This window comes from Zalophus californianus, chromosome 3 (genome assembly GCF_009762305.2).
Source record: "Zalophus californianus isolate mZalCal1 chromosome 3, mZalCal1.pri.v2, whole genome shotgun sequence".
Classification (NCBI taxonomy): domain Eukaryota; kingdom Metazoa; phylum Chordata; class Mammalia; order Carnivora; family Otariidae; genus Zalophus; species Zalophus californianus.
In genome coordinates, this window is record NC_045597.1 from 134532413 (window position 1) to 134550219 (window position 17807).

The window sequence follows — 17807 nt, forward strand, 5'->3', positions numbered from 1 at the left end:
ATATCGAGTTTTTACAAGGGCTAACTGATCATTTCCTTTATTTACAGTAGAAATAACTTTAGCTTGTCTTGAAATTCCTAACTTCCACATATATTCATCAATTAAAAGCATTGCAGGAAAACTACAACTAAGATACACAACTTTAAAATCAAAGCTTAATCACATTAAAAAGTATTTTGCACCTTCATTTGAAATTCATTTTAAGTAATTTTTTCTCTAAAAACAAACCTAGCTCTTCTTATCCTTATACCTTGGTTAGCTTACTAATATTTATCAAAAATCTTTCTGAATCCTTAGGTCTTAATCATTTTCAGAGTGGTCTTTGAAATTTAAGATGGAGGGGAAAAAAAAAAAAAAGAGTGACTGATTTGTTAAAGGCAGAGTTTGAGAAGATGAAAAGCTGCTGACAGCGAGATGAGGAAGCCTACAAGGAGCAAATGTACTTAAGATGCCCAGACCACCAGGTCAGTGGAGGTACTTGGTAAAGGTGTATTCTGTAAGGATGAGGTTTGAAAGGAAAAAAAAAAAAAACAGACACATACAAAACCCCACAAAAAACAATGTGCCCCTCTGCCTCCCAGATCTGTGACTGTGGTGCCTATGAAGAGTTTAAGGCTAGAGCCAGAGAGGCCTAAATGGGACTTCTTTTTGGCACTATATACTCATTCCTGGTCATTTGTCAGTTAATTTACTTAGTTTTTGTTACCACTGATGCTGCAGATAGAAAAGGAAGACAAAATTTAGATGGTAGCATTGTCAAGTTCTTTTTAAGCAGCCATATTTACCTTACAAAAAAGTGTGATATTCTTATTCTGAAGCATAATGAATTATCTTCTAAAAGTCATCCAAATAACTTGCTAAAGCCAATTAAGATGTAACAGACAAAATGAAATACCAGACCATTTGCGATTCACAAAAACCAGTACATTTTCAATTCTGAAGGTCACTATGACCTCAATCAGTGGCAATATCTTGCAGTGCCTATCTACATTCTAAAAATACAGAAACTATGTAATGCCTGCTTATAAATTACCTTTATGGCCTAGACTATTCATACCAGACAAAAATGGGAACTTCATGTGTTTTTCTTAGGAATTTCATAGGGTTTAAAAAGATCCCAACAGGGATCACAGAGAAATGAGCTTTGTGATGAGTGTAACAAAGCAGGAGTGAAAATACAAATGTGAAAGGCCAAGAGGATGAAAATGGAAAGATATTAAGTACCATAAACATTTTGCTGTTAATTACAAATGCTATTCCATGTTACTAGACAGATGGATTAGAACTACAGGAAGCCATTCGTCACTGAGTCATAGACTGCTACATGGAAGCAGAGGGGATGAAGAGGTCATGCTTTCTCAAGAGCTACTGTAGGGCAGCATAAGGTCAACCGTGAACTCTGGAGTCTACCAGAGTGAAAACTGTGGGCCACAGCTCTGCTATTTACTAGCTCATATGATTCTGCTATGGCTTAACTGGCTTCCTTATAAAATGGGAATAATGAAGATACTGACCTATACCTCATAAGGTTGTTAAAAGATAAAGTATCAACATAATGCTTGGCACATAATCACTAAATGGTAGTTATTATTACTACTTCTTGTATACTTAAATATCCCAGTATTAACATAAGCTGATATATAAAACATAAAGGTCTTGTGATTTTTCCCTAATTTTCAAAGCAAACTGATGTGTGTTTGGGTCTTTAAAAGATGAAAACCAAAGGCCTAATGGGCAGATTTTACTGTGGCAGCAATCCCTTGTATTTTACTTACCAGTAAGTACAGCTGACCCTTGAACAATGTGGGGGGTTAGAGGCGCAGTTGAAAATCCAAATACAGCTTTTGGCTGCCCAAAAACTTACTTAACTACAAATGGCCTAGTGTTGACTGGAAGACTTACCGATAACATAAACAGTCGAGTAATACATATTTTGTATGTTATACATATTATATGCTGTATTCTTTCAATAAACTAGAGAAAGGAAAATGTTAAGAAAATCTTGAGAAAATACATTTATAGTATTGTACTGTTAAAAAAAAATTCACAATAATGGACCTGTACAGTTCAAACCCATGTGGTTCAAAAGTCAACTGTACTTACTTTAAGCACAATTTACGAAATTTACTTCACAAAACCTATTTACATATATGTAATACCTTTGCTTCACTGCTTACAACTGGTTTTACAGGGAACTGGACTTCGGTGGCTTTTAATATTGTATTTTCTTGAAGAATGTCTTGTTGTGATTGATTGTGACCAAATGGCTTAAAAAAAAAAAAAAAGTTTAGAAAACAGTAATTATCAGTGAATCCAAAATATAAATGATCTGTGTTCTAAAAAATCTTCTTAGTTATTGGTAACTTGGGATGCATTGTCATGGGAACAAGGTTATAACTGATAGAAGGCTGAGTAAACCCATCTAACCAATCCTCAACATAGCTTAAACATGGTGAATAGCACAGAAAATAATGCCGCTGCAACATATTTAAGATAAAATAAAAATACGAAAAAAATCTAAAAATTTATTATGACTGTTTAAAAAATGGAAATATGATTAAAGAAGAAGCAGTGGAAACGTCTGTGAAAATTCCAAAGGATAAAATACTTTGAACACGGTACATCCTTCACTGACAGCTCTGGGTTTGTTCCTAACTTGAGGTTACTTCCCTCAAGAGGTTACTTCCCTTGAGAAGTCCCTTAAACCCCTCTCTCCACACTGATGTATCTATGGCAGCTTGTAGCTCTGACTTCAAAATAAAGAGGTGTGGGAAGAGGTTTGGGAAGAATTAAGACTAAGTTTGATGGAATTTCCCTGAGGAAGCACAAGGGGACCCTATGCCCAGGCCAAACTGAGTATGCGGCGGGGGGGGGGGGGGGGGGGTGTTAGGAATGGGGGAAGTAATGTGAGCAAGTAGAGAGAATGGAGTGTTTTGGCTTGAGTATCCCTAAGAGCAGAAAATGTTAGCACAATTGATAGTTTCTTCTTTTATTGGGGGGGGGGTCCAAAAAGCAGATCAAGAAAGCTGCTGTGACATTAAAATAATCTGATCCATGAAAATTTTAGCAAGGAACAAAGGCCTGGCTTTCCTTAGAAGGATCTACACTGACTTCAAGTTAAACTACATTTACGAGGGAAAATTCAACTTCTCTCCACAGAGCAGAATCTTGCATACTTTAACTTACCTTTCTACCATAAAGACACTGAAAGAAAATGACGCCGACTGACCACACATCAACCTTGTTGGAAATCTTTGGTGGTTCCTTTCCAACTACAAAACACTCAGGAGGTAAATACCTACAGTTTTTTGGGGAGAAAAGAGGAAAGGATACTATTAACAATCTGTAAGTTAAACCTTCTAAACATACCTTTAGAACACTCATACACAAAACCTTAAGACTTTCATGAATGAAAATCAAACTTTTGCAGCATTTACATCCTTTTATCATCTGACTCTAGAGCCAAAACATACAACTTCGTGATAAAGTATGCAACACATACGTATTATGTACGTGTATTATATATACTAACATTTTTCATTTCTGTAGTTAATATATTTTCAGTAGAAATTATAATGTTCTAATTTAAGTAAGCAATTATAAATGATCTCCCATGCCCCTTCACCTGTGTTCAAACTGTAAGCAATTCTCTTCCTAAAACACATATCTGACCAGCTGGTTCTTCTGTTTAGAAAACTGCAACATCATGCACTGCCAAGGTAAGCCGTCATAGCTCTTGTTTGTAACACAGACCCATTCTAATCTAGAAGCAACTGGCTCAGCAGAGACCATTCACTTGGCTCCCCACACTACCTCCCTGCCCCCGCATGCTTCTTAATATGATCATCTCTAATGCCTTCCTTAACCACTCCAATTCATTTGGTGAGTACCTTTTTTCTTAAGACCGAATGGACCTCTGTTCCCTCTAGGCTGAGTTTTGCTTCTTCCCCATGTAACCAGCAGATATTATGGTACCTCTATTACGGCATTAAACTAAAATCACTCTAAACTATGAGCAGTGCAAGGAGCTCTTACCATTCACTGTGCAGTTTTTGAACCCTAGCAACATCTGAAATATATAAAGTATTCAAAAATACCATTTTCTCTTTTTAAGTGCTATTTGTAAGTTCATAATTTTATATAAAGGATAGGTAAAAATAAATTTGTCACACCTTAGGTTTTAAATAAAAAGATCCAGCAGGGATGCAAGCATCTCCCACCTCTAAAATTTAGATAAACTAAAAAATCCTGGAAAGGAATAATACAGCTAAATGGGAATCTAATTCTTTTCCTTTAATTTTATACTATGCTTAAATCATTTTTAAATTTCAGCAAGATATGCACAGATTTCTTAAAAGAAAAAAAAAAACAAACTTCTTGAAATAGAACCACCAAAGATGACCAATAACTCATTTGTAATGTAAATCCTTTCCTACCCCCCAAATCAAGTAAAAAGCCAGATTTGTTTTATGAATAAAAGTATATATTTTGTGTAGATTTATGAAACAAGAATGGCTCTTGAACACTATGCTACACTGTCTCTTGAGACAAAAAGCTGTAAGCAAGGAGAGGAATTGTAGGAAAGACACCAAAGCTATTTGGGAAGAAATGACCACCAGGATTTAGTGAATGACTGCATTTGAGACCTGAGAGGGAATGAGGGACAAAACTGATTTTCTTCTAAGTGATACTGACAAACAGTTTACATGTATTCCCGAAAGACCGTACAGGACATCCCAGTTTACCAAATATAAAGCTAAAAAAGCTACTATGACTATAGGAAACTAACCATTTTTCCAAAACATGTTTCTGTGGGAAATACATTCCAGGTTACTACATGGAAATGCTCTAGCCCACCTGTCAGAGGTAAATCTCCTTGCCCAGCCCTCCAAAAGCAAAACCTGAGTGCGAGGGAAACAATATAGTGGGAGTCTCTGCAGAGGAAGGACGATCTATTATTTAGAACTGTCTAAATCTATTATTTTAAGCTATCTTCCATGGAATCCAGAGCTCTGTGAAGGAGACTTGTTTCTAAAAGTCAGAAGACTACTGATTGAAGATACCAACTTTTAGGGGGTTACTAGTTTGAATGACAATTTTCTTTAAATATAGGCTGAAAAATCCATGATTATCTTACTCATATTCCTAGAAAATGCTACAAGCAGAATTTGAAAGTAAAATGGCTTTAAAAGAACACATGAACATGACTAATCCCTGTTCATGAAAAGTTAAGTTCAGGGCGCCTGGGTGGCTCAGTTAAGCGACTGCCTTCGGCTCAGGTCATGATCCTGGAGTCCCAGGATCGAGTCCCGCGTCGGGCTCCCTGCTCAGCAGGGAGTCTGCTTCTCCCACTGACTCTCCTCCCTCTCATGTTCTCTGTCTCTCATTCTCTCTCTCTCAAATAAATAAATAAAATCTTTAAAAAAAAAAAAAGTTAAGTTCATACAGACCAAGGGCATCTTGTGGAACTGGTTATTATGTGCCTAGACTGTGTGAAGACTGTTCCAGAAACCCTAATGTCACATTTATGTTTGTAGTCTCCATCTTGTTCAATACAGTTGAGTACAGTTATCTCACCAATTACAATCTTACTCCTTTTGCTAAACTAAGTTTGTTTTGAAATTTTATAGTCTATATTCTTTCCTTCAAGTGAATTTGACAGTAAGTTTGAAAATTCACACTGAAGTGATTTTTGTCAACACCTAGGTACTCTGAAGGGAATGACATTCATTCAGACTTAGACCTGTGAATCTACAGTTCTATCTAGAGTCTATATGTATGAAGTTATGAAAAGGGATTTCTGAGAGCCAAGTCCAAAGACTAGGAATATTCCAAACTTCTTTCCCATGCATGATCAACAAAACCTCCATCTCCAATATAAACTGCCACCACAGAACCTCTACAGAGAGGACGTCATGCTTATGGCTACTGCTTGTAATAGTCAGGATGTTATCTTCATACAAGTATTTTTACTGATGATAAACATCACTTGAACATACAGAAGAAAATCCATGATTCTCCATGTAAGGAGTTCCTGGCTAATAGACACTCAAGTCACTTGCCAATGCCAAGTTCTTCTCCCTTCACTTTGCTGACATTTACAGTTAAGATCTGACGAGAAAAGAAGACTGACAACAGTAATCTCCCTCTTGACTCAAACTTCATATTAGTACCCTCACCACCGTAATCTCAAAGATACATGAAAATAAAAACTAAACTCATAAAAAGTCATCTAGACAATTTCAATATTTTAAATTATACATTTACCAGTAAGTGCCTGCCCCCTGAGAAGTTAGATCCATTCCATCTACACCATAGCTATCATCATCCATGATCTTGGACAGACCAAAATCAGTGATTTTGATTTCTCCACATGCTGTGCCATCTACCAGAAGGATGTTTCCTAAGAACAAAATATAAAGTTTTTTTTTTTTAATGATACATGGATGAAAAGCATTATATTTACTACTTTAGCTGACACTGGGGGAATAGATATATATTTAAAAAATGTAAATTTAAAATATAATTTTAAAATGTGGTGATTCAATGGCCATTTTACATTCTTCTAGTATTCCATTGACTTTAATAAACTACACCAAAAAGCAGGTTTTCAGATAACTTAATATGACTTTTAAAAACTACAGTCTTTAGAGCTTAAAAAAATTTAGACAAATTTTATTAATTACCTGGCTTAAGATCGTAATGTATAATAGGGGGTTTGATTTCATTGAGATATCTTAGTGCATTTACAATTTGCATTACAATAGACCTAGCTTCCTTCTCTGACATTAATTTATGTTGCTTCAGATAGAAATCCAAGTCATTGCCTTCACAGTACTCTAATACTGTACAAAACCTACAATGAAGAAGAGAAAAAATTAGACCTAAAACATTATCCAATAATCCCTATCACAGTGATGAAATGAAGAGTATATCATCATTACAGAATAAGGAAAGCAAAAGCAAACATTTTTTCTTAAATATAAATCCTTATATTCACTTACGTATCTGTATCCAAGGAGAAATAATCATAGAGTTTAACTATCCTAGGGTGATCCAGTTCTTTGTGTATTCTATACTCTCTGCAGGCATGTCTACAGGAAGAGAGAGTATATTTATTCTCCATGACTATTAAATGTATTTTCACTTGATAAAAACCAGAAAGTATTACTATTTACTTGTGGTAGTTTTCCTTCTTCTCATCCCTCCAGCTTTTATTAAGCTGGTGGATCTTCACAGCAGCGTATCTTTGTTCATAGAGGTCAAAAGCCTAGGATTCAAGGCACAGAAGAGTTAGGACCAAAGACCAACTGAATAGCTAAAGAGATTTAAAAAACTAATTTGGTGATAATTTTTATAGCAGTATGAAATTAGAATATACACTACAGTTTTTGGTGATCATCTCTGCTATGATTATATATAATTTAACAACACATTTATTATTGGGAACAAGATATAAATTCCATCGTATACATCAGAGAAAACTTTAATGTGAATTTTCACATTCAGGTTTCATAAATGCCAATATACTGAACCAAGATAAAACAATAAAGCTGTTATTTGTTTTTTTTTAATATGGACCTGGCTCCTCTACAGTGGCAAAAGCAGTAAGCAGCCAACAAAGAGATGGCTCTAGTGTGTTTTTTATGGGCTGGATAAAGCAAAACTTTTTCCTCTACCTTTCCTAGCGACTCCCCACTTCTTTAAACAAGTTCGTAATGATTTCCAACTGTTTAAAAAATTCTAAACTGTAAACTTTGATTATGAAACTGTTCAAACATAACCATACGTCATTATCACACCTAACTACATCAATAATAATTCCTTAAAATCTCTTTAAATATCCAACTTGTCTTCAATTTTTACTGGTTGTCTCAAAGAGGCTTTATACTGGTTTGTCTGAATCATCAGCCTATTTCTTACATAAAAAAATTAAGAATGATCAGTATTCCTTTTAAGGTGTCAGGTAATTTACAAATTAAAAAAAAAACACTTGAATGTCATTTAAGAAAGATCTAGTAATTTGGGTTCTGCTGTGATTTACAAAGGTGCCCCTTTAAAAAAGAAAACAAAAAACAACTACACTGAAAATTTACATATTAGAAAGAAGGTCCCCAGTCTCTACTCCCCCCCCATCAACTGGTAACCTAAATATAAACAAGAAAGGTAAACTGTCACAAAATTATAAAAGCCTAAGATCAGAAATAATACAGGATGCAGTAGTTAAGAATATTCATTTTGGAGTCAGATAAACTTATTAGCTACAGAACTCTGTGCTAATACCCTCTCTTAGCCTCAGTCTCATTTATAAAGTTTGGGTTGCTGAGAGGATTAAATGGGGTAAAACACATAAAGTGTTAAACATTAGCTAATTACATTATTAAAAGCTTAAAGAGAAAAGATTAAAAAGTTCATGTGAGAATGCAAAAAAGCATAAAGGATAATAGAAAATAAAATTTTAAGTGCACTAATTAAAATTATCAATATATATTGACATATATATGACACATCTTTCTCCCAAGATTAGGTGAGTAAAGTATACCCTTCCCATAAGGCTAATATGGTCAATTACTGAGCAATTGATTCAATATTTTCCACCTTGGTGTAGATAAAAGTCTGTATTTTTTTGACTCACAACCTGTTTTGTTTCCCAGTGGACCTGGCAACCATGAAAAGGCTTTGAAGGAGTTGGAGAAAGTGGTCTTTAGTATTTAGGTCAGTACTGAACAAAGTTATTAGGCTCCACTCTGCATTTTCTATTTCCTATATAAGCCCTTTCTTCAAAAAGAAAAGGCCCTCTTAGCAGCTATCTGTGATATTAGAAACAGTGCAAATACTATAGGGCAGTGGCAGAAGGCTGTCATGAAAGGTCATGACAAAAAGCTCAGAAGCTGGGCAACTAACTTTAAGGCTGAGTGAGTGCTAACTACTTTTGGTGATTTTTAGATCCATGTAAGAATTGAGCCATGCCATTATGATCTTTTCTAGTTTGTGGCCTGAGTAAGCCTCCCTGAACCATTAAGTGCTTGAAAAGGAACTAGTAGTCGAATCAGAGACCCAGGAATTGGAAGAGAGCTCACAGATCACTCCTAATGGGTGAGGAAGGTTAGACCCATGCTGTTTAATGCCTGTCCAACTTAACAAAACAAAAACAAAATGGTTCACAGTTGAACAAAGATCAGAACTGAAGTTTTCTGAATACAAATCCCATTATTTTTTCCCAGAGTCAGAATTAGAATCCAGGTTTGTCTTCAGTAAACTAAGAAGGCACAGTCCTTGCCTCATTGAACAGAGAGGATTTCTAAGAATAGTCTGATGAGCTTACATTTGCTAAGCACCAATGTTCCTGTGATACAGCTCATCTAATCATTACATCAACCCGGGGCACCTGGGTGGCTCAGGTGGTTGAGTGTCTGACTCTTGGATTCAGCTCAGGTCGAGATCTCAGGGTCCTGGGATTGAGCCCTCCCTGCGAAGGGCTCTGTGCTCAGCATGGAGTTTCTCTCTCCCTCTGTCCCTCCCCACTGCTCTCTCTCCCTCTCTCAAAAATAAGTAAATAAATCTTAAAAAAAAAAAATTACAACAATCCTATGATGTAGGCACTGTTATTATTTTCAGATGGAAGACTGAGGCAGAGGATGGTAAGTCATAAGCCCGAGTATATACAGTTAGTAAACAGTAGTCAGTACTAGTTAGTATTCAAACCTAGCCTATCTGGCTTTAGAACCCAAGCTCGTAACCACTAACTATACTAATACATAACAAAACAAAACACAAAGTGTCAACAAGGAGCTATAAAAGGGAGACCAACAGGGAAGTCTTCTACAGGAATTAAATTTAAGGTGAGGGCTCTGGAAAACAGTATGGAGGTTCCTCAAAAAGTTGAAAATAGAGCTACCATACGATCCAGCAATTGCACTGCTGGGTATTTACCCCAAGGATACAAATGTAGGGATCCGAAGGGGTACGTGCACCCCGATGTTTATAGCAGCAATGTCCACAATAGCCAAACTGTGGAAAGAGCCAAGATGTCCATCAACAGATGAATGGATAAAGAAGATGTGGTATATATACACAATGGAATATTATGCAGCCATGAAAAGGAATGAGATCTTGCCATTTGCAATGACGTGGATGGAACTGGAGGGTGTTATGCTGACTGAAATAAGTCAATCAGGGAAGGACATGTATCATATGACCTCACTGATATGAGGAATTCTTAATCTCAGGAAACAAACTGAGGGTTGCTGGAGTGGGGGTGGGGTGGGAGGGATGGGGTGGCTGGGTGATAGACATTGGGGAGGGTATGTGCTATGGTGAGCACTGTGAATTGTGCAAGACTGTTGAATCACAGATCTGTACCTCTGAAACAAGTAATGCAATATATGTTAAGGAAAAAAAAAAAGATAGCAGGAGGGGAAGAATGAAGGGGGGGAAATCGGAGGGGGAGATGAACCATGAGAGAGGACAGACTCTGAAAAACAAACTGAGGGTTCTAGAGGGGAGGGGGGTGGGGGGATGCGTTAGCCTGGTGATGGGTATTAAAGAGGGGACATTCTGCGTGGAGCACTGGGTGTTATGCACAAACAATGAATCATGGAACACTACATCAAACTAATGATGTAATGTATGGTGATTAACATAACAATAAAAAATTTTAAAGAAAAAAAAATTTAAGGTGAGGGTACAACCTTTAATAAGACTTCATCCTAACTAAGAGCAAATGGGAAGCCCCTGGGGCTCATAAGCAGGAGAGTGAGATTATCAGACTGCATTTTATAAAAAGGCCACTCCAGCTGCAGCATACATCAATAAACTGGAGAAAACTCAATGAGCCCTAAAGAAGGTGATTAGCTAGGAGGCTCAGGGAGCAATGCAAATAAGAGGCAAGGAGGCCTTAAGCTAAGAGAGAGAGGGGAAGGGTCATTGCTGGACTTAAGAGAGTTTAATGATATAAGTTAGCAGTGGGCACCAGGGACTGGTTTTATGTTGAGGAAAGGAAGTTACGGAAAAGGTGGAGCAAAGGATGGCCTTAGGTTTTTCACTTGAGGGAATGGGCTGCTTCCCACAGCTATTCCACAGCAATAGCTGTGGGAAGCAGCAGTGTTAGAATAAAAAGTTTTGGAGAAGAAGACAACTTCTGTGTCAGACCTGAGTTTGTACGCATATGAAGCATCCATGTGAGGTAAAAAGACTAAGTCATGTATGGAGCTCAGAAGGAAAGTGTAGGATGGATATTATGTACACTGCTACAATAATGGCTTTTTTTAAAGAGTGAAAACCCTCTTTGGATTTCTTTCAGTTAGGAAAAACAGGCACTAATGTAGGTCTTTCGTAAAAAAGTGAAGAGGCCTCACACAAACTTTGTAAAGCAGGGGATACACTTCCCTTTATGCCATTTTGGCTTACAAAAGGTCTCACTGGAATGCTCTACTTATGGATAGCTGGGGAAACCTGTATTTGAAAAGGAGAATATAGAATGATAAAAGACCTTAGGAACTACAATTTTTTTTTAAGATTTATTTATTCACTTGAGAGAGAGTGCGTGAGTTGGGGGGGGAGGAGCAGAGGGAGAGGGACAAGCAGACTCCCCGCTGAGCATTAACCCTTAGCCCATGACCCTGAGATTATGACCTTGAGCAGAAATCAAGAGTCCAACACTTAACGGACTAAGCCACTCAGGCGCCCCAGGAACTACACAATTTAAAGGCTGGGCAGAAAGATACAAGGTAAAGTGAAAAAAGAGAAGGTACAAAACACTGAACATGGTGACTAAAAATTTTTCTACATTTATACAGGTGCATTTAAGAAACACTGACCTTAAAATAGGTAGAGATTTGGGTAAATTCAAGACATGTAAGGCTTGTGACACATGTTTAAATTAAGGGGTACAATCTTTCCATAGATGTACTATATTAAATGGCTACTTGCCTCTCTTGATTGTAATGACAGTTATTTGTATCGGACTGGCTGCTAGTAACGAGGTACCAGATATCAGTGTGATGCAAGGATATTCTCCACTCGAGATAAGACAACATAAGCCATCAGGCTCTTTTGTAATGAGAGTAGGGACATAAAAATCAGTCAAAAAAATCATAAAATGAATCAATAAAACACAAGTACTTCTTAACCATGTACTCCTATATCTTTGCTATTTTAGTGTTAAGAACAGAAAAAAAGTCTGTATTACCTTATACACTTCACTAAAGCCACCTCTACCAAGCAGATGAAGTAACAAATATCTTTCATTTAACGTTGGGTGATCTTTGAACCTTAAGGTGGGAGAAAAAGACACTTAGGCACATAAAAAAACATACAAAAAGGGTCCTTCCACAATAAAGTTCCACTCTGTCTTCTACTTCGAGCTATTTCTTTCTCAGTTACTATTCTGCTAATTTTGAGTTCCATCTTATACTGCTTTTTGTTCTCCACCTGCATGACTATTTTCAATCTGAACTCTCTGGTGTTCACTAAACTTAACATTTAGCTGAACATTCAGGTTCAATAACCAATAGCACTCTGATAAAGACTTACCAACTACTGTATTTCTAAGAGCTTTATGAAATCCCACAACTACTCAGTAGGAATTATTTCCCATGGAAAAATATACTTTTATATTGGGAGTACGGTTAATCAAGATTTTACAGTAGTACTGACATGTGATTAAAAATAATTATATGTATAAATTGGCCTTCATACATGATTAAATTTTACTCTTTGAACTTCTATAAATAAAATTTCAATTCCCAATTAAAAAACGAAAGCTTTAAAAAGAAACTTAGAAAATCTCTCACAGATAATACTCATTACTATGGAACATTTATTGCTCCTGCTATATATTAAGCATTCATAGGTATTAACTCATTTATTTCTCAGCAAACCATATGAAGGAGGCCTTGCTACTATCTCTTATTTTACAGATGAGGGCACCACTGCACAGAAAAGTTAAGTAACTTGCTCAGGTCAACAGTTAATACATGACAGGGCTTAGCGGAAAAAACGTGATTACAAAATGTGCACTCTTGAAATAAAACAAAAACAAAAATAAAAACGATGATAGCTTTATTAATTCCAGGTATAAATATATTTTATTATTTTATTCAAAATCAATCGGATATAGCTTTGACAATTTCTTTTCTTGAAGAACTTGTTAATAAAAGAGGTATCTACTAAGTTTTTGTTTTTGCTTTTTTTTAAAGTAAAGTCTACCCCCAATGTGAGGTTAGAACTTACAACCCAAGATCAAGAGTCGCAAGCTCTACTGACTGAGCCAGCCAGGCGCTCCTCTGTTTACTTTTAAAGTGAAATGTAAAGCTATAACAATTCACTTAATTTTCATCTAGTGGACTAAGTCATATCCACAAATAAGTTTGAACATAATTTTCAGAAGAGACAACTGTAAATTAGTTTTGTCCTATCCGCTTAATTAGAATTTTCATCTGGTACATTTTGGGTTATTCCATAAATATATTATTTTATTCACCTTACGCACAGGAAGGATCTGTATATTTATGAATTATACATACACAAATGATCATGAATAGGCCCTCTTTTAAGCAAGATATTTATAGTTCATAAGAGAAACCAGCCATTTCCAATTGCGACATTCATATTAGGTCATGAAGCTTTAAATGACACAAGTCTTATAAAATATAAAAAGACACTCTTCCTCTCCTTTACATCAATTAAATCCAAGTAGTGCCTTGCCTAATTTCTGTCTTCTTCATAAAGCTCCCACCAGTCCTCAGTTATTTTCTCCTCTTTCGAGTTCCTTTAGCATTTAGGATCTATAGCATTCATTGGATAAGCATGGATAAGGACAGAGGCTGTAACTTAAACTTCTATTTCTTCTACAGTTTTCGCATAAATCTTGTTAGCTGAAATAATTTCAACTGTGGCTTACTGAACTACTGCCAGCTGAAATAATTTCTCCTTCACTATTGTAATAGTAACTTTGGTATTCAGTCAACAAGTATTTATTTTGGGCCCAGCATGTGCCAGGCGCTGGTCTAGGCTCTGGGGATATAGCAAAAATAAAACTAAGTCTGTGCTCTCGTGTAGCTTACATTTTAATGTGAGGAGACAGACAATAATAACTGAAAAATAAATCTGTAATTCCAGGTAGTGATAAATGCTATGAAAAAATAAAGCAAGGCAAGGATACTGAGAGAAGGGATGGAGTGAGGCAAAGACTTCTATCTTATACAGGGTGGCCTAAGGACAGCCTCTCTAATGATTATTTGGAGTGAAATAAGGAATAAGCCACGCAGATATTTAGAGGAAGAACACTTCAGGCAGAGGAAATGGCCAGCACAAAAGTCCAGAGATGGGAATGTGCTAAATAAACATGCTGGAGGAGGCCGGCTTGTGCACAAGATATAAATGAGGAGAGGATGACAGAGATGGGGGTGGTGAGGTGGCCAAGGACCAGATCATACAAGGCCTTCTGAAAATATGGGAAGGACTTTGGATCTTTTTCTAAGTGTTCTGAGAAGCCCCCCAACACGGAAATATCGTGTTTATGCTCTCCACAGGAGATAAAAAACTTTTTATCACGTAAAACTGTAAAATATGAATAATGACTTACTGTGAATTATCTTCATTATTTATTCTTTTGAGCTCTCGAATGTGAAGATTTCTGACTCTTTCCAAACGTTCAAGTTCTGCCTGGATTTCTGCCTCTTCCTGAAAATGAAGAGAGGGGACTATAACAAGCTCAATTTATTTGCAATATAAAAAGAGATATTTTTACCCATGCATCAATTTTTTACAGTGACGGGAAGAATAGTATGTTATAAAGTACCACTGAGTTAAAAGACCAAAGTGCACTTTTCAATGCCTGAAAGATGGAAAGAGATAAGGCAAAAGCCTATTTCAAGAAACCATCCTCCACATAAAAATCTATACCTAATGAGATGCTGAGTTTTATTCTGTACTATAAGAAATCTATTTTTATAATATTTAAACTGAAATTGACTGCAAGGTAGTTGAGGCTGACTTATAATACAAAATGAGATGAAAGTTTTATTTCTGGTACATCCCAATTTTAATTTAAGAGGGAATAATTTAATAATACAAAACAAATGAAGGTATTTTACAATATTCAAAAAAGGAAGAAAGGAAGAAGACAGAACCACTGATTATTTCTAGACCTTACAATGTCTGAAATACACAAACACACACACATACAATCTGACCACTCACTTAGGATAAATCCCACTGTTTTAGAGACTCTAAAACAAAAATTATATGGATAGCTGTGGTAGATCCTCAGTTATCAGAGCAGCTCTAGGCAAATCCTAAAGAAATTTAACATTTTATATAAAAATTTTGATAAATATTTTTCAGGTCTCAAAATACACAATTTTGAGAACATTTTAGAATCAGATCCCAAATAAACAACCACCCATCTTATACATCTCTTTGATTTGTCAATATAAATTTGAATACTACATAAGGGACAGATAAGGATATATCAAGTTTCGGTGAAAAATTCTAGAAATGCCCAATGTTATATTTCTGAATATTTGTTGAGTAAATAACAAATACAAATTGCCTTGGCCTAAATGTGTAGCTACTACCATTATAAATCTATATTAAATGGAATAGAGGTTGTTTTTGAATACTACACTTAAACATATCTGTATTATATTAGCTCCTTTTATCTTAATGATTTATCTTTGATTTAAAAAATCCTTTATCTAAAAAATAATTCTCAAGTTTACTTTGAAGATATAAATAACATTTCATTCCAAAGCAGATAATAAGAGGTATAAAGGGTATAACACCTTTATCTAAGGCTTAAACTGAAAGGAATATTCTAAGTATGATGAAGAAAAACAAATGTTCACATAATAAAAAAAAAACTAAATCTAAGTATGTTGTTTGCATTCCACTTGACCCTTAAGGTTATTTTTATTATTTTAAAATGAAACTCAACCACTACTTGTTGCAGAGATAGTTAATATGGAGTAGGTATTAGATGATAAATAGAAACTTTCACAGTAAATTTAAATGAAGATAAACCTTTCTAGAATTTGGGGGAGTTTTTTTTTTTTAAATACATAGACTAAACAAACTGTCTTAATTTAACTGAAATTTCTTTATACAGCTTCAGTCATGAATATTTATTTTAATGAAAAAAGTAAAGGTAATAAATACTCTAGGAGATTAAATAATTGAAGATTCATTATAAGGACAGTAAATAGATTAAAAACCTTTTGAAATGAGACTCAAATTACAGCTCAGTTGTCTTAATTTATAAAAACATACAAAGTAGAATAAGAAACTGGCTATATAGGTATGTCCATGAGTATGAAAAAAATTCAAATTCATTTATACCACAGAACATAGAAAATGGTAACCTCTTCTTTCCATATTACTAACATTTGTGGTCTTAAAACTTGTGCTTCTTATACTTGTAGGAAGCTACTAAACACTTGGTAGGCTGGTGAAATTTTAAATATCCAATAAAACTGCGAAATGTCTATTAGGATACCTACTGAAATAACTGTTTTAACTTTTATTTGAAATTGTAGTATGGGGATACTATTTCAAAAGAGTATTTATAGAAATTAAATTTTACTGAGTAAATAATTTTATGAGATTCAACTAGATTGTTGATACAGTTACATTTGCTTATCTTCAGAGGTCTATACAATGGCAGTAACCAATATTGCAAAATAAATACTTATTAAAGAAAGTAAAATGTAGATCTGTGTCAGTTAAGCAAACTTTTTTTGCCCTCTATAAAACATGGCAGATATGTCCCATAAAATCTTACAATCTAAAAGCATAGGCAAGCTGCATTTGGTTTGAATTATAAAGTTTAAAGGAAAAAACAAAAGTCAGAAGCACTAAGAAAAAAAAGAAAAAATTGGATCCTCTGTATTTAAGAGGAAATGTCAAGTAAAGGAACTATAACCAAGTCTCTTTTTTTAATAACCAAGTCTTATATACCGATAGATATAACTCCTTCGTAGTCAGTGAAACATATTTACATCCTCCATGTTGTAATTTATTATTTATTTCACACATCTTGGACTTTAAATCAAAGTGACACACTTCTGGGGGAAAGATAATTCTGCAACTCTTAAATCCCACTGGGGGGAAGTACACATACTCTTACGGACTGAAGGTTTGTGTTCCCCCCAAATTTAAGCCCTAAACCTCAGTGTGATGGTATTTGAAGATGGGGCCTTTGGGAATTAGATTAGGTCATGACGGTGGGGCCCTCATGATGGGATCAGTGGCTTTATATGGAGGGAGACAGCGTCTTGCCCACTCTGTCCCCTCTTTGTGGGGGCACAGAGAGTAGGGCATGTGGGAAGGCAGCCATCTGAAACCAGGAAGAAACAGATCCTCACAAGAAACTGAACCCTGCTGGATGGACCCTGATCTTAGATTTTCACCTTCTAGACGGTGAGAAAATTCATTGCTGTTAAAGACACCTAGTCTATGGTACTTTGTTATGGCAGCCCAAGCAGATTAATAACATACTTTCAGGCAAATGTTAGGACGATACAGCCTAGTACCCTTTCTTTATAGAAAGGGGCAAAGCCCAGTTTTGGTATGGCCCCAGGGTACAGCCTAGAACACAGTAGTTTCATCAACTGATTTATATTTAGTGCAGTCATTTCCAAAGATCTATCCGGTAGACTATCCTCTCCTTGGCTTGAGATAAACATTAATCTCTGGGCTGTCCTCAGAATTAATCATTTTCAGAGGGCTCAGGAGAAGCAAGTATGACCCAGGCTCACAACTGACCTGAGTCAGGTCATTATAGAATGGAATCCTCAAACCCATGG

General features: G+C 35.7%; 1 protein-coding gene across 5 annotated transcripts in view; it reads right to left on the minus strand.

Annotated features, from left to right (window-relative positions):
* TLK1 (tousled like kinase 1) overlaps positions 1–17807 on the minus strand; it is a 153947-nt gene that overhangs the window by 6738 nt on the left and 129402 nt on the right. For all 5 annotated transcript variants that reach the window (XM_027591520.2, XM_027591516.2, XM_027591517.1 and 2 more), the window contains 8 exons: positions 14588–14685; positions 12191–12272; positions 7179–7270; positions 7005–7094; positions 6687–6856; positions 6268–6403; positions 3187–3298; positions 2160–2267 (listed from right to left, as the gene is read on the minus strand). In XM_027591520.2, coding sequence (XP_027447321.1) covers positions 2160–2267; positions 3187–3298; positions 6268–6403; positions 6687–6856; positions 7005–7094; positions 7179–7270; positions 12191–12272; positions 14588–14685 — 888 coding nt within the window. The remainder of the gene's footprint in view (positions 1–2159; positions 2268–3186; positions 3299–6267; positions 6404–6686; positions 6857–7004; positions 7095–7178; positions 7271–12190; positions 12273–14587; positions 14686–17807) is intronic.